We start from the raw sequence: 15,857 nt of genomic DNA on the forward strand, positions 1-15,857 counted from the left end.
TCTGTCAATAACTATCACCATTTTAATCACTAAACAAAAAGTTCGAAATCCCACTTAGCAAACTCTAATTTTTAGGCACAATGGCCTCTGACAATTGATCTTCAAGAAAAATCAATGTGCGTTCCAATAAATCAGCAGCAATTTAGTCGTCTGTATACTTAGCTGAAATGAAAGTAATTAGAGTTTCAAACTAACTGGACACAACATAAGCACTGCCGCAGGGTCGTTGACGACCCTAAGCATTTAGGCGAATGCAGCAATTATTTCGCTTTGCCGAATTGACTGTATATAAGACGTTTTGAAATATCGCCCTCATTCTAAAATTTTGCCATTAGAAAACATTTATGAAGCGTAATATGTGCGTTCGGTAGTTTATGTGATGTATAGGTATACCTGGGCTAAATCCTGTATATATTCACATTCCAAACGTGGTTCGACTCCCGGAATAGTAAAGCAGACAAAGTTGAAAAGTCAGTCTATCAAAAGCAAAATGTTGAAGCAATTATTCAAATGAGCGATCATCAAAGTTTATACGTTGAAACTTGTAAGTATTTTGATCATATCATGGAGCTGATCACGGACGCGTTGCAGAGTTATTTGAATTTTTAGCACCTAAAAGTATATGCAAACTTTTTGCGATCACTTAATTAAAAGCAACTATACATACCGATAAGTTACACCGAATTTTCATTCATCCTTCAGTCTAACATCCCGACTGTCCAATAGTCGAAACCGGTTAGTTGAATCGACCATGTTACGCATTAGGGGTATAAGATAACATGACTATAACAAAACGGGCGATCAAGTTCGAGATATTTTATTCAAATAATCCTACCTGGAGATTTAACAGTGCAGTGCAGCAAACTATTGTAGATGAAGCAGGTGCTTGTTTTACCTGTTATACTAAAATTTCTGCTCTTCCAGTCATATATCTACATTAATTCGCTATTGTGTGTATGGTTTCCCGAACTCAAAAGAATTATGACTTCTATCGATGTGGAAGCCATGTAACAAAATTTAGTTGTGCAACAGTTGGTCTCTGTCAATTACTTTTGGAATGCGATTTAACTCATCTATTGATCGAAGACCCATCATTTATTGATTTTATTTCATATTCAGACATTCGGGGTCCTTATGAAATAATCTAATATTGGTATATTATTATTTAGATCATTAAATACCTTTTAGGCTTCGTGCATACACGGCTCGTTGGTCTAGGGGTATGATTCTCGCTTCGGGTGCGAGAGGTCCCGGGTTCAAATCCCGGACGAGCCCATGCAAAAGTAATTTTTTTGGTTTGCTTTTGAATGGAGATTGATTAAATATTTGTACGTCAGCAAGTCAATATACAACTAGATTGATCTTTGAATTATCCTCGAATCACCATCCATTTTAAGAAGACTTGGCAGACAATGGGATGTAAACTTTACTGAGGTTAACTCAATGGTTTTAAGTATCTATCAAATTATCCATAGCTCGAGCCAGACAAATATCCGAATATTTTATCAGTACTTCCCCAGATCCTTTTGCTATGGAATGAAGGATGTTCGTAGACTTTTTACAGACCTTTCGGTTCTTCAAATGTCTATCAAACGCTATCAGAATATTTCAGTCAACGCTGTCGGAAATTTTTTGAATTTAAATCACGAGAGTCGACTCTCGATCAGGCTCGAGCTATCGACATTCGAGAGAATTGATGTCACGTGGTCTTTTGACAGACGTCATCTATGCTTCATGATGGCGTTAGCCTGGAGTCCTGATATAAAACACAGCGATCTTGGAAGGTAATTCTAAACAAATATATGATCTTTTGTAGATTCATGTTAATATTTTCAATTCGCCATATCTCATCATCAATGTTTTAAATATAGTTTCGTCCAACTAAAGTGACTGAAACTTTGAACTCACATCTGTTTGTTAACCTCTTCCGCTTTGTTTTCATGTGACATGTGCTATAAAAGTTGCATTTTTCCTATTATAGATGGGTGTGCATTTATCCTGCTTACTTAAACAGTAAAAAGACGCTGGCTGAGGGCCGAAAATTAGCAAAGGATAAGTGTATAGAGAATCCAACTCATCAGGAGATCCGTGATGTTTTGGCAGCAGCAGGGCTCAAGGTTGGTGTGGAGAATAAGCTACACCCCAGGGAACGAAGCAAAGAGCTTTTATATCGAGGCCGCATCAGAGTTCATCTAAAAAATGATGATGGTACACCTGTGCAACCCAATTTTCCAACAAGAGACTCTCTTCTTGTGTATCTAGGTTCAACAATTCCTAAACTAAAGAGTCGTCAGACAAGACAGACTTCCAGCGATCAATCTTCCCAGCAATCATCATCGTCATCAAAGAAAGGAAAAGGCAAAGGGCGAAGATGAATTGCGTGGCCCTGTTTATGCAATATTGAATTTTTTATTATATAATTCGTTATCACGTCACTCTATAAAATACAGGACTGTTTAAAGGAAGCAAGAGTTCGTGTATTTACTAGTATATAATATCCTGTCAATATAAAACCTCAGTCACATTGAATGTAATGAATACGTAACAAAATGATTGAAAGCATCTTTACCTGCTTCTTATCTAATTACTCTCTGTTCAAACGTGCATTTTTCCGTTTGATATTTATTAGTAAGTGAGAATCATGCGAGGACGACTGCACGGAAGCCCGGTGGGGACATCTAACTGACTCAGTCTGTCGATGTTCCCAATGAGGGTCTTTACAACAAGCAAATGACAGCAAGCGCCACCTTCATCTAGCATTCTAGAAACCACTGATCTCTGTTTCTATAGAGATCAGTGCTAGAAACCCTTTCCCCCTGTCTAACCCTTCCCATGCCATCACGCCCCCTGGGCTCACCTTTGACCTTCACTGCGAACTGTCAAGTAGGTGCGGAATTCGTTGCTGTCAAGTGTCAGTCGATTAATTCAAAAGAAATTCATCGATTAAGTTTAGTGATAATTGTTGAGAATGTTATTTTGTCTGAAATCGTGATTATCGACGACATTTTGGGCATGTAATAAGAGTTGATCAAACGTCTACTTTGTGGATCTGTCAACAGTATTTATTTTTGGAGGTTGGGTAGAGATCAAATTGAAAGACATTTATACTGAACTGATGACAGGTCTGAATTCGTTGGCAATACTCATTATGTGCGAATCTAGAAAACATCATGAACTTCTCCCTGAGTCAAAGATGCTCAGTCACTAATTTCTATGCAACTTAATCATGTATTTGACACAACTTGCGAATTGACGTTTCAATATCTCTAGTTTTGTAGGGCATACCGAACTATATGCTTAAAGTATCATATTGTAATCTAGTTGAACTATCTTTTCAGATTTTAGTGCCACAGTACACTTGTAGTAGATCAAGTATTGAAAATTTTCAAAAGGAGTAAACAGCACAATGGCTGTAATAAAACATGCCTTGCAACGAGAAGTGTTCACTCCTGCTGATGAAAAACTACTTTCTTTATGTCATGTTTGCAAGGCATTCAAAAAAAAAAAGACTAGCTTTTTGTGTATAACCTCAGCAACAGACATGCCAGGATCCCTGTTACTCTATCAAGTAAAGAAAAACGACAAGAATGCTTACAAAAAAAAGCAGTCATGGTCATTGACTGACATTCGAATAATCGATGGTGTTGGAACTGATTCATTAGACTTGGAAATACATATTGATAAGGTTTATAAATGGACAGCTACGTACGCTCAAGAGAGAAGTACATTTGTACGTAACTTGTACACATATTCCTGCAGTATGCCACAGAGGCCAGAATTCAAAAATGTACCTAATGATTGGATGATAGATCCCGCATCACTAAAAGAAAGTGACAGTATCATCTTCACACCAGGCAAGTATTTATTTTTATTTAGAAATCATCCATCTAAATTGCTCATCCCTAAAATAATGACAGAAGATGATAGATTTTTAATTCTATATCAGATTTATTGACCTCACCCATATCTTCCGATTATCAACCAATTACTGAAAAAGAAGCTACGTATCTTGACTCGCTAGTCTGTGGTTGCGATTATGCAGTATCTGATGCAGAACGATTTATGGAAACGCTATCTAAGGATCTATCCATACTAGATGGGGTAAGAAGGCTTGAATTGGTAGTGGATTCTTCTGAAGAAAAAACAATAGCCATGTTTGAATATGAATATATTTCTTATCTACAGCAAAATGTGCAGTCCGTCCTACTCTCTGAGCCCCAAGTGACTCAATTAATGAGTGGCATTGAGGCTGCCATAGCTGAAGCATCTATGGTGGAGTCCAGGCTCGCCGTTTATGATGAGGCACTTGGTAGAATCCGTGATGCAATGGCCAGAGTTGGACAAAAAAATCAAGCCATTCATACCGCTAATCATAATGCCAGACTACTTCTTGATCAACTTGACGCTGTAATCGTAAGCCACTCCTACGAGCCTCAATTATTCATATTTAGTGGCTACAATTGCTCTACATTATTTGTTCAACATTTTTACTTTACTAGACACAGTTGGACATACCCATAGAGCACCAACGAACGTTATCTGAAGCAGAACTGCCTGGAGGTAGAGAAGAATTAGAAAAAGCAGGTACAGCTTTATTAAAAGCTACATCTGTACCTTTGCCACCTGGCCTTGATAGATTAGGGGCTGCTTCAGAACAACGGCGACGTCTTGATAAATTGAGAGCTAAATTCTCTCTCATTGTAGCCAGGCACTTGAATAATCTCTTTATACACTTGGTAGGCTATGTACAATTTACATCGTGTTTCGATTGATGAATCATCATGACGAGTTTGATTTTATTTGATTTTACTTGCAGGGTAATGATGTAGGAGACATTTCAGCTTCCACCACAGACCTTACCCTTCCAACACACCAGGCTGTGCACCGAGAATTAGAACCATATGCTGAATTGATGAGACTGTTAAGAGCTCTGGATAATAAAGCCTTCGTACAATTAACGAAAGTTTATACCGGCACCATGAGCAAACTTTACCAAAGAGATCTGAAGTTGTTCTTTGAAGATGCAAAAACTCGTGTGACCAGCAAAAAGCTTAATGGTGAATCAACTTTTCAATTATTTTTAAATTATCCTGTATATATAAATACAGATCACTGAATATGATGTACTACTAAGTACCTACGATCACGTTTAATAGAGAATGGGTACAAATTTTCAGCAAATGTATCAAAATCTGGTGGACAAAAAGGTGATGAGCTAATAAGCCCAGCACCTCTATGCTTATTGGGTGCAGAAGTGTGGGCACCGCAAGGAGAAGGTGCGCTTCTAGATTTGGTGTTGGATAGAGCCCTCTCCCAACTTCAACCGGTCTGCCTTGCTGAACAAGCTTTTTGTGTGTCATTTTTCCAACTGGATTCAGTGCTTTCTCCGCTGAAAGTGAGTATGCCATGTCGTAAAAAATTCATGTGTTTTTAATTTATCAATACATGTATTAGGGTAGTGAAAATGAGGAGCCCGATAATTCTAGCAATGGGGCGACAAGTCCTGGATCAGTAACTTCCACTGCCAGCAAGAAACTAGAAAGACAAGTTAATGAAGAGGTCAGAGCTACCATGGCTGCCATATTTCCCTCACTTGAACCAGAACTTAACAACTTTGTATCATATCTGGATAAAATTGACAGCTTGTGAGTTTCTTGATAATTTTTTTCATCTATTATTCATTGTCACTTACTACATACTTCTTATGATCTCTTTATTAAGTACAATATTCTGATTTTAGCTGGTGTTTATATGTACTAGTAAGGTTGTCACAACATGTGATGTCAGCACAAGACACAGGATCTTTTCTTTCCATGACTTTTGCTTCTGCACTTGTGCAGGTGAAGAGAGCGTTCGATAAATTTATGCAGGCACAATTGCAGTCCATTCTGCGCGATACAAGGGTCAACCGTAGAGCCAAGTGTGGAATTTTGCCATACGTTGAAAATCTCCAATCTTTTGCCAGAACCGCGGAGAGAATATTCAAAAACTCTGATAGAAAAGTTGATCTAGAAAAGTGGTACACTAAGCTTGTTGAAGCGATGTTTGAAGCGATCGTGATACACAGTAGTGAACATCACAAGACACCACCAGAAGTCGTCAAGATGGGTAAGTTTTGGCAAACCGAATTTCTCTACATTTCCGAAAATAGGCGATTCTCGATTTCATTTATACTTGTTGAAAAACCTCGCCTGACATACAGCTATACCTCCACAAAAAGATTTCGCCAAACTTGCATCCTAACTTGTTTTCGTCCTAGAAAATCTCGAAGCCTTGTGGAATAATATGAATATGATTATGATTAAAAAAAATGAAAACAAATGAAGTATCAGGCGAAAATATTTTTGAGGTTCAAAGTAATGAGCATTGATTTGACCGAATAATTAATATATTTACATAACCAGTTTTAGATTTAAAATAGGAACCTTTCACTCGAATGCGAGTAAAATCATTCCAGAGAGTGATTCAAGCAGGAATATTAATGATCTGTGCTGAATTCCAAGAAAAACCAATCTTACTGCTCTTCTGCCAGCCTCAAATTTTCTAACTGGTGGTGAACTGATATAACGAACAGAAATATTTTGCAGAAAATTTCCATCACCTTTACGATCTCTTATCCCAATTGAAAATATCTGTGTTGGATCACGAGAGGAAAGAAGCTAAGCAGAAATATCACGATGCATTGCGAGCCTACGTTATTCAATATTTTGGAAGGCCACTCGAAAAACTGAATGTACAAGATCTACTTTACTGCATCTGATAACTGAATTCTATGAGTTCATTGCACAAACCAATATCTACGTTTACTTTATTTCAGCTCTTTTTCGAAGGTGTGCAAGCTAAAGTAGGGGCAGGGGTAAAAGAGTCTGAAATCAGCTATCAAATGGCGTTCAGCAAACAAGAACTACGCAGAGTTGTAAAAGAGTACCCCGCTCGTGAGGTGAAAAAAGGTTTAGAGAATCTGTACAGGAAAGTTGAAAAACATCTCTGCGAAGAGGAAAATTTACTCCAGGTATATTACTTGTTATTTCTTTGCAGGATTATTCTCAAGAATTAAATGCTCACAAGTAATTTTCGATTCATTTAGGTTGTCTGGAGCGAAATGCAGCGTGAATTTATTGCACAGTACAAATATATCGAAGAATTGATTCAGCGTTGCTATCCAGATAGTATGGTGACCCTAGAATTTACCATTCAAGAAATTCTAGAATTTTTCTCCGAAATAGCGAGATCACATTAGGTATTTCCGTGGAGTCAAAGAGCAGATGCATAAAATAAACCATAACAGTCTAACATAAAACCACTTGCAGTGTTACATTCTTCACCGCGCATCACAAGATACTGTAAATAATTGTGTAAACACATTGTAGATATCTAAGTCCACTTAATTGAACTTGTAAGCTGACATACATTTAAAAATAAATACACTATTTAATTAAATTTCCAGTTTGATGTAATCTACTGTTCGTAATATGGTTCTCTCAGTAGTTCTAATTTTCAAATCGCAGTTCAAGTGACAACATCTGATTAATGGGTTTGGTATTTTTAATGCTTCTTCAACAGAGAATACAGAATGTTACAGCCATTCTTTTATATGAACGAGATGTATCTCAGATGAAACATTACTCGACATTTTACAATCTATACAGTACAGCTAATACCATTATCTTACACTTATTCTTTAGGGGTTGGAGGGTACCAGTTCAGGTATAACACACCAGAAACCTTGCCCTGAAAGGAACAAAATTAGAATGATTTATTGAGGTTGACGTAAAACAAATGTTTTACGTCAATCTTAGAGAACATGAAATTCTGAATTGATTACAAAGAAATCAGATATACATATCTGTATACCATATGCAAAATAGCCTAAGATTCCATTGTTGAGGATATACACTTACATATATGATGGTTCCAATCAAACTGCCAACCCCTAGGAAAAGAGCAAAATTGTATTTCTTCTGCTTGGCATCATACCTTGCTTGCCATGAGCCCTGTGGTACTGGACAATCATTCAATGTTTGCTGCTTGAATTCTGTCGGCGGATGATAGGCACGGGATCCTGTCAATTGATTTTTGATACAAATTTTCTAAAGCACATTTTCATTGATTTCTAGGTCAAGATAAGTTTGCGAAACCAGAATTAGTGAAAATGATACAAAATCGTCCGACTTTTGAGTATATGAAATCATAGTTGCACAGGGAATATTGGCTGATATTGGTTGAAAAGTTTTGAAATACTTTTATTTTATTACGTAATAACATTGTCTATAATACGTCGGATAAGGTTAAACATTCTCGCGGTGGAAGGACAGGGATAGGCTAGTGGGCATGTAACCACAATGGAAAATTCACAACGGTGTTGTAGATTATGGCAAAACCATGACAGTGCGTGGACGTTTGAAATTGACTTACCGCTACGAATAACATTTCGGGAGACTGGTCGCAAAATTTGATTCAACATTTTAAGTCTCAAACTTCTGACTCTGTCTACAAGACGTCGGATAATGGCCAACAATATCGTAGAGAATAAGCTGCACCTCTACAGCAGACGATGCTTTCCGCTCCCAGAGTTGACTACTACTTCCTGTGCAGTCGATAGGCCAAAGAACGAGTAGCGTATTTATCTTGCGAAGAACCCAGTTCTAACAGTGGAGTTTCATAAAAATCTGGAACCTAATGAAATTTTGAATCTATCCTACAAGTAGTAATTATCATGAAACAACTAAAATTCCATAACTATATGTTCAATTTCCCACGGACGACGATTAAATATTTGAATAATTCTTCTTCGTACTTCGGACGGGGTATTCTGTAATTATAAATACGTGGTTGAAAAACAATGGATCGCGTGGAAACTTCAGCGTAGTGTTTTAAGAGGGCGTTGACTTCAATCTGTGTGCAGCCGAAAAAAAACCGAGATTTTACGAAGACGCACGAAAGCTGTGATCACGATTTTTGAATATAGCAGTTACGGTTAGCATGCTTAAACCAAATTTTGTTTCAACAAATTTTGCAGCAATAATTATTCATAACATATACTAGTTTCAAATATTATTATATTTGTTAAATTGTATCCATTTCGGGATCTATGAAGTTATCTTCACGGTTTGAAAAGCAAATATCCTCGAAATCAAAGATGCACGTGACTATTCGAAAAACTCGAGAGTAAAAAATGTTCGATTGGACTTGTTTCAAGTTTTCCATACATGAAAGGGAAAATTGGGAAATGCACTGAATATTCGAAGGATGTTGCACCAACTGAAAAATCTTCTAGACATATCGGTGTATTAAGTAATTGGTATAAGTTAGAATATAATAATAAACTGATTTCATTTCACCATCGTTATAAAATCACGAATAATACCAAAACGCATATATTATGGGGCGAAGGACTTTTGTGATTTTGTTATATAAAGTGTTGCAGACAAAATATACTATTTAATTAATATAATAAACTGTGCACTTTCAGATTTTTGAGGCTTAATCTATGTAACCTACTTATGAGATTTATCGCTCTCATGATTACTTGAACGATTTGAAGCGAAATCGTTCAAAATCGTGTGGAATTCTAGAAATCAGTCTGAAGTCACTCGAAAATCATGAAGTGATCGAAAGTCACATTAAATCACATTCGCAAACCTCGCAATCATCCGCAATTTCGTGAAATCGTATGCAGTCGGATGGAATTCTGTGGGATCATTTGAATCGCCTGAAATATTGCAATCGCTAGTCACCTATGCTGAGAGTGAATGGCCCCTCGATCATACATAAACCGGATCGCACCTGAATATACCGACCATCCACTACAAATATTTTTTTACGCGCCGTCCAGGCGAAATGTAAAAACATGTTATTATCAATCAAGTATTACGTACAATGTTTCAGTTTATGTTTTAATTATGATCCCTCCTTCCTACGCTCAGCAAGCAGAATCTGAAAATAATTTTCATCATGAGATACCATATGGTACAGAAAACCGGCTAGTTATACCTCGACTATGAAGAGTTTAGCAATAATCTTGAATGGTAGTTCGAGTATTCGTTCATTCGTGACGGTGCAGTGTATCACTAAATTGGTTGAACACCTCTAAAAGATGGAACGAAGTCCAACAGTGGGAGTACAATTCTGTTTTATTACCAATGACAATATAGATTCGTTGTTAGATAGGTTGTGATGAGAGCCTGAAAATATTTAATAACTGATTGTGGGAGCTTTTCCACTAACGGTATTTGCGATAATCGCGTTTTCGTCGCTTTGTGACATGTGTAAGTACATAATCACCTGTACTGGCCATACTCACATTGTAGCATTGTGAATGTTATCATAAGCACGTATGATATTTGGCATCGTATTACTGACGGCATACACGATTTAATCATAGTAAGTCTTCGTGGGTAGAAGAATCATTGACGTCTATTTGCTGATGGATACTTTCAAGTCACAGTTATCCAAAATTCGCGAGAGCGGTATTTTGCTGGGGACGTTCACCGTCCAAATGAAGGATAAATTGATTGCAACAGATTCATCCATCGGGCAAGTGAATAATAATATTGACTAATTGATAAAATGTCTCCATTCGAGTAGGTATAAAACGATACTTAGAGTTCTTGCTATAATTGTGCGACGAAGTAATCAGTTGGGCTTCAGATTCGAGTTTGAGATGATTTTTATTTTCAACATTTCGATGAGTTTTTAATCAATTGTGGAATTCTTTGAGATCTGAATGATTTCAATCGCCTTTTCAATGGCTCGTGGCGAGTGACTTGCGGTAGAATCTTTCGGAACTACCCTTCCGCCACTCATCAAAGGTATATTGGTGTGAAACGAGACTTCACGAAGATAGATTTCAAATATCTTGCGTCTATTTGAATTTTCGTTGGGCCACAAATTTTTCCATTCAATATTGCACGAGCGAATAACGTGATCTCATGCAGAACCTCATTAAAACGAATAAGTACGTTATTTTCGAATTTGGGTTCAAACTCGGCTGAATTATGGAGAAAATCGTCGGAGAAAGAAATCTTCAGGTGCAGGAATCTATTGAACTCTCTGCATCTACTGTCGAAGAAAGAGGTAAAAAATTTAATGGTAACATAGATTCTATAATAGTAATAATTGTAGTTCGCAGCTTATACCCATACAGGGTATTGATAAATAATTGTGCCAAACTCAAAAGGGAAGATAAAGTGCACTGGAACAAGTGATCTGAGATCAGCAACCCATGTTCGGAAACGTCGCGTTTAGGCGCTATAGGGCATCGAAGGTTGCCGGTAAAGAGCATAATTGAAGCCTGATCATTGGCAACTCAACGTGCTCAGTTAACGAAAGCTGTAATACGCTTACAATTACAAAGACGAAGACTCTAATTGTAAGTTTGGGTCCATTCGTTTTGCATATTATTCATTAATTTTCAAGTTTTCAATCAATACAGGTAATCACCATAATTGTCGGTCATCAGGCGATTGACCTGCGACCTCCGATGCCCGGAGGTGCCTGAACGCGACGTCTCCGAACATTGGTTGCTCATCTCAGATATACTTGTTTCAGTGTACATTATCACCCCCTTGAGTTTGACACAATTATTCATTTACACCCTATACGTATGTTTTCATGTAATTTCCACTCGTAAAAATTTGTCGCTCGTAATTCGGTAGCAATATTATAGAAAGTTATCGTCTAATCCTGCTCCCACAGCCGAAAATGAGAATGATGAATCATATGAATTCCCTGAGATTGATAACATAAGTTGGTATACCTTGAGGATCTATGTTATCATAAGTCTTCCGCTCCTGGTGTCTGCCGGTTTTACATTGAGCTACGCATTCACAACCGGAACAATCAGCTATAGGTATATTGCTACTTTTGATAACGTATCAGATAACATTATTCATCGGACAACTTTTCACCTGAATTTTTGGGACGTTGAGGTGTTTTGTGCCAGAATGCGAAGATCTTACGGACACCATTATTTACCCATCCTGGTTGTCGAGCGCAGTTCCATACGAAAATGACAAGCCGGCAAGTTGCACACGTTTCACAGTTCTGAACGTCACGGACTCGTGTTCGACGACCGTGTTCACCGAAGGAATTGAACGCTGCGATTCCTGGGTTTATGACACCGACGAACGCACTATTCTCAATGAAGTGAGTCTGATAGACGTGCTTGTAGGTGAAGGAAAATAAACTGCAGTAATAGCGAATTGAAACATGACGATTGTTCACACCATCTCATTGCAGTGGGATCTTACTTGCGACAATAATCAATGGATGTTAACGTTACCGGGTACAGTGAATAACGTTGGACAATTTGTTGGCCTGATTTTCACCGGTTATTTTTCGGATAAGTAAGTTATGAATAATTTTTTCCTTCTGAAAAGCAAGCCAAGTAGAATGCCTAATGGAAATTTGCTTGCTGCAGGTACGGCCGACGAAACGTATTGGCATTTTTATCAGTGGCGTGTGGAATATGTGGAGTGATTCAAGCCATGTCCGTTAATTACGCGATGTTCGTCACTTTCGAGTTTCTGACTGCAGTTTTTGGTGCAGGTATCTACAGTGCCGGATTCATATTGGGTTAGTTGTTCATTCATTGTATATTATAATTGTGACTTTCACAGTAATTTTAACAAAAAAGTATCGCGTATATTTACGTGGAAGAGACCTGCAGCTACGATGTGTTAGTGTTTTTCGTCTTCCTCTTTCCAGGGATGGAGTTAGTGGGCCCGAAAAGTAGGGTACTGATAAGCAACGTAATCTGTTGCATGTATTCAAGCGGAGCAGCCCTTTTAGCATTGAGTGCAATGTGGCTGCGAAATTGGCGTTTTGTACTTGTTTCCTTTTACGCTCCAGCACTTCTAGCGATATTTGTAACCTGCCTAGTTCCTGAATCTGTGAGGTATGATTCAAATACAGTCAAGATCGACGCTCCACTCAACGAAATATAACGTACGGTCATTTAATCTCTGAAGGTGGCTCCTAGGCAAGGGTAGAGTAGCAGAGGCTGAAAAAGTATTATATAAGATTGCTGCAGAAAAAGGAATCCAAGTTTCACCAAAGTCAATTGATGTGATCAAGAATCTCGGGGAAAAGAAAAATGAAACGGTATCTAATTTACACGAATACGCAAATTTAAGATGGCTACATATGAACCAGTGATTTTCGGTGGATTTTCTGAATCTTTGTATATAATAATTTTACAGAAAACTAAAAGGTCGAAATTAGCGGTTACAACTCCGGTCAGAGAAGTATTGAAAAACAGAAAACTTTTAACTCGATTAGTGGTCTGTGCTTTTTGCTGGATCGCCAACGTTTTCGTATACTATGGATTATCCCTCCATTCGGTTGCGGTTTCGGGAGATAAGTTCATTAATTTTATTTTCGTTAGTTTGGTCGAAATTCCAGCTCAGCTTTTCAGTTGGATTCTAGTGGAGCATGTCGGACGTAAGCCCACGCTCACCGGCTCCTTCTTCCTCGGTGGTTTATTCTGTATTCTCACACCGTTTGTCCCAGAAGGTTCGTATAATGCAAATAGCAACCGAGTGAATACATAAAAACGTTAAAAACAATTTATTTACACTTCAGACTTGTGGTATGTTCCGTTGATCGTTTTTCTCGGTGGTAAATTTTGCATCACAGTTGCCTTCTGCACACTTTACGTATTCACCGCGGAGTTCTTCCCAACGCCAGTCCGGCATTCTTTACTTGGTCTCTGCAGCATGACGGCTCGCGTCGGATCGATGGTGGCACCTCAAATGCCTCTTCTAGTGAGTAAAAACAGACGGATGATTTTCATTCAAGAAAGCTGCGTACCATAAAACTTCCATTCTTCACGAGCGCCTGATGTATGCATACTTTTGATGCAAACATAAGTCGCATTTGTTGTACACCGCGTGTTGTTATACTGTAGATTTTCACACGGGGATGAAACCAAAACTCTAATGTCAGTACGAAGGTTGACTGTATATTCACCTTTCCGAAAGTATTTCTCCACTTTTTGTTTCAGGCTAATTTAATGCCGTCGTTACCACTACTGTTATTTGGAGGTACATCAATTATAGCCGGTGGCTTATCATTGGGATTCCCGGAAACAATGGGGATTGAACTTCCGGAAACCGTTCATGCGGCAGTGAATATTGGAACCTGAAAACTGGCAAGAAACGTAGTATTGCCGACATCACGTTATTTCAAAGTAAAAAAAGGCTCAGAGTATCATACATGGACGGTTGGTTACGAAAACCAGTTTGTTCGATGAATATTGATATTAATTGATATCGCACCCAATTAAAATGGCTAGGCGATAATTCGTCCTAGCATACTTCAAATCCAGGTTCAATAAAATGAAGAACTTGCACAAGCGGGGTAATATTTCTTTCTCGGTAAAAAAAAATTCTCAAGATGCGACGTTGATGGACTTTCGAAAACTGTTGATATTACCACAGGCATTGCAGGCGGCAACAGAATAATAGACGTTTGGTGCTCCAAATACTTTGACTTTGAGCAAGAATGCTATCTGATACTACACACGGGTATCTGTGTTATCTATCTTAATGTGAGCTACTTCAAGCCATAGTGCAACCATGATAGTAATCGTCACGAATTATCACCTCTTATCATTCGCATTTAATAGCTTTACTATCGGCAACATTGTCACATAATTAAATCCAAATCGTTTGAATCTAGCGTCAAATTGACATGAGCGTAGTCCTTTCGCAGTTCAAGGAATTATTACGAGATATACATAATATTACTACACGTGCCGAAGAAAAATTGGGTAGGGCCCATTTGTACACGTTTAAACTGCACAAATAAAAATTAGTGCACGTAAAATTGGTACACCCTGAGTTTAAACTTGTACAAACTCTGTACTATTAACAAATTTACTCAAGAAGAAATTTTTCAAGATAGTCAAACGGATAATAATGTTTGCCTGCCCATCTGCTCTAGCCCGTCGTGTCAACTTTCAACGGAACGACCCTATACATACTGTAGTTGTATGTATAACTACATACGCGTATATTCCGCGTTAGCGTAGATATGGCGTTTGTATCAACTGAAACCCAATTTTACACAATAGTAGGAATAAAATCATCTAATAAATGTGCACCAAATGTAATCGTTGGTTCGGGCATCAGAATCGACATCACTTTGTTGGAAGAACATAAAATTTTCTTTCAATTGAATCCGAATTTTACACCAGCTCACAATTCGAATCTACGCTACTGCGATGCAATCGTAAATAGTCTGGCTGCCTTCCAAAGAAAGATTCACGTATGAAGTTTCCAAAATAGATTATCTGACGGGCTTGCAGATGTTTGTTGTGGGTTTTATATATAGCGTTTGGACTTATGAATGCGATCTGCCACTTGGCGTTTGCGCGGTCAACTACCCGTGAAATAATTTTTGACCCACTTATGTCAGAATTATACCTGGTCGGTAATCTGGGGTGAAAGTTAGGCAGTTGAGAAAAATAGAGTCACCATCGTTTGTGACGAAAATTATTACCGGAAGCGACGGTGAAGGAAGAAAAAAATAAAAACAAAACGGAACCTCATGATTTTCTCAATTTTGGCGCCAATTTAGGTGGATGCACATAGACGTGTAGGGTACCTAATGAGCTCCGACTCGGCACGGTCGGAGGATATTTATGCAAATACGAGAGAATATGCGAAGTTGGAAGGAGCGGTGGTAGTGACGCTGTTTCCGTTTAATCAGATCCTCTCGAAGCTCTACAGTGAACGGACCAACTGAACAAGGATTCGGTAACGTAATCATTTCGACAATGGCACGGCTTTGATTAACATGACAAAGACGTACCTACCCCCCCTGGTACGTGGTTCCTCCTTGCACTGAACATT

General features: G+C 38.2%; 4 protein-coding genes and 1 non-coding gene across 14 annotated transcripts; 4 read left to right on the plus strand and 1 right to left on the minus strand.

The window, feature by feature from the left end:
• Positions 1–1,203: 1,203 nt before the first annotated feature.
• Positions 1,204–1,275, plus strand: Trnap-cgg. Its single transcript has one exon. It is a non-coding gene; the product is annotated as a tRNA-Pro (tRNA).
• Positions 1,276–1,521: 246 nt separating this feature from the next.
• Positions 1,522–2,465, plus strand: LOC105684782 (signal recognition particle 19 kDa protein). Its single transcript, XM_012398410.2, has 2 exons — positions 1,522–1,784; positions 1,982–2,465. Exons 1-2 carry the CDS (start codon positions 1,537–1,539, stop codon positions 2,373–2,375), a joined length of 642 nt encoding a protein of 213 aa, XP_012253833.2. The 5' UTR covers positions 1,522–1,536; the 3' UTR covers positions 2,376–2,465.
• Positions 2,466–2,770: 305 nt separating this feature from the next.
• On the plus strand, positions 2,771–7,440 carry LOC105684865 (exocyst complex component 1). 7 transcript variants are annotated; one of them, XM_012398556.3, is made up of 12 exons: positions 2,771–2,887; positions 3,339–3,854; positions 3,947–4,101; positions 4,186–4,413; positions 4,500–4,736; positions 4,817–5,057; positions 5,178–5,395; positions 5,455–5,645; positions 5,741–6,108; positions 6,588–6,733; positions 6,818–7,012; positions 7,088–7,440. In XM_012398556.3, exons 2-12 carry the CDS (start codon positions 3,407–3,409, stop codon positions 7,238–7,240), a joined length of 2,580 nt encoding a protein of 859 aa, XP_012253979.2. In that variant the 5' UTR covers positions 2,771–2,887; positions 3,339–3,406; the 3' UTR covers positions 7,241–7,440. The 7 variants fall into 7 exon arrangements, with proteins under 7 accessions (XP_012253979.2, XP_048514684.1, XP_012253975.2 ...); XM_048658727.1 differs by having other exon boundaries at positions 2,772–2,883; XM_012398552.3 differs by having other exon boundaries at positions 2,861–3,122.
• An 87-nt stretch (positions 7,441–7,527) lies between these two features.
• LOC105684866 lies at positions 7,528–8,579 on the minus strand. The gene is made up of 3 exons (XM_012398557.3): positions 8,416–8,579; positions 7,902–8,062; positions 7,528–7,731 (listed from the first exon to the last, which is right to left on the minus strand). The coding sequence occupies exons 1-3, from the start codon at positions 8,462–8,464 to the stop codon at positions 7,675–7,677; spliced, it is 267 nt and encodes an 88-aa protein (XP_012253980.1). The 5' UTR covers positions 8,465–8,579; the 3' UTR covers positions 7,528–7,674.
• Positions 8,580–9,930: 1,351 nt separating this feature from the next.
• Positions 9,931–15,177, plus strand: LOC105684771 (solute carrier family 22 member 21-like). Of its 4 annotated transcripts, XM_048658741.1 has the most exons (11): positions 9,931–10,268; positions 10,385–11,076; positions 11,698–11,851; positions 11,931–12,168; positions 12,241–12,347; positions 12,422–12,576; positions 12,709–12,898; positions 12,972–13,104; positions 13,203–13,515; positions 13,585–13,766; positions 14,006–15,177. In XM_048658741.1, the coding sequence occupies exons 2-11, from the start codon at positions 10,998–11,000 to the stop codon at positions 14,144–14,146; spliced, it is 1,692 nt and encodes a 563-aa protein (XP_048514698.1). In that variant the 5' UTR covers positions 9,931–10,268; positions 10,385–10,997; the 3' UTR covers positions 14,147–15,177. The 4 variants fall into 4 exon arrangements, with proteins under 4 accessions (XP_048514698.1, XP_048514701.1, XP_048514702.1 ...); XM_048658744.1 differs by having other exon boundaries at positions 9,931–11,076; positions 11,931–12,147; XM_048658745.1 differs by having other exon boundaries at positions 9,931–11,076; positions 13,585–13,844; positions 14,006–14,147.
• Positions 15,178–15,857: the final 680 nt, after the last annotated feature.

This window comes from Athalia rosae, chromosome 1 (assembly GCF_917208135.1).
Source record: "Athalia rosae chromosome 1, iyAthRosa1.1, whole genome shotgun sequence".
NCBI classification, from domain to species: Eukaryota; Metazoa; Arthropoda; class Insecta; order Hymenoptera; family Athaliidae; genus Athalia; species Athalia rosae.

Excerpts from the sequence above, each read along its gene's own strand:
- LOC105684866 (XM_012398557.3), bottom strand. The coding sequence starts at position 8,464 with ATGTTGAATCAAATTTTGCGACCAGTCTCCCGAAATGTTATTCGTAGC. Across the intron at positions 8,063-8,415 it reads CCGAAATGTTATTCGTAGCG|GATCCCGTGCCTATCATCCG; the intron begins GTAAGTCAATTT and ends ATCAATTGACAG. Across the intron at positions 7,732-7,901 it reads TGATTGGAACCATCATATAT|GGCAAGGTTTCTGGTGTGTT; the intron begins GTAAGTGTATAT and ends TGTTCCTTTCAG.
- LOC105684771 (XM_048658741.1), top strand. The coding sequence starts at position 10,998 with ATGGAGAAAATCGTCGGAGAAAGAAATCTTCAGGTGCAGGAATCTATT. Across the intron at positions 12,348-12,421 it reads ACCGGTTATTTTTCGGATAA|GTACGGCCGACGAAACGTAT; the intron begins GTAAGTTATGAA and ends TGCTTGCTGCAG. Across the intron at positions 12,577-12,708 it reads CAGTGCCGGATTCATATTGG|GGATGGAGTTAGTGGGCCCG; the intron begins GTTAGTTGTTCA and ends TCCTCTTTCCAG.
- LOC105684782 (XM_012398410.2), top strand. The coding sequence starts at position 1,537 with ATGAAGGATGTTCGTAGACTTTTTACAGACCTTTCGGTTCTTCAAATG. Across the intron at positions 1,785-1,981 it reads AAACACAGCGATCTTGGAAG|ATGGGTGTGCATTTATCCTG; the intron begins GTAATTCTAAAC and ends TTCCTATTATAG.
- LOC105684865 (XM_012398556.3), top strand. The coding sequence starts at position 3,407 with ATGGCTGTAATAAAACATGCCTTGCAACGAGAAGTGTTCACTCCTGCT. Across the intron at positions 5,396-5,454 it reads CAGTGCTTTCTCCGCTGAAA|GGTAGTGAAAATGAGGAGCC; the intron begins GTGAGTATGCCA and ends TACATGTATTAG. Across the intron at positions 5,646-5,740 it reads CTGGATAAAATTGACAGCTT|CTGGTGTTTATATGTACTAG; the intron begins GTGAGTTTCTTG and ends TTCTGATTTTAG.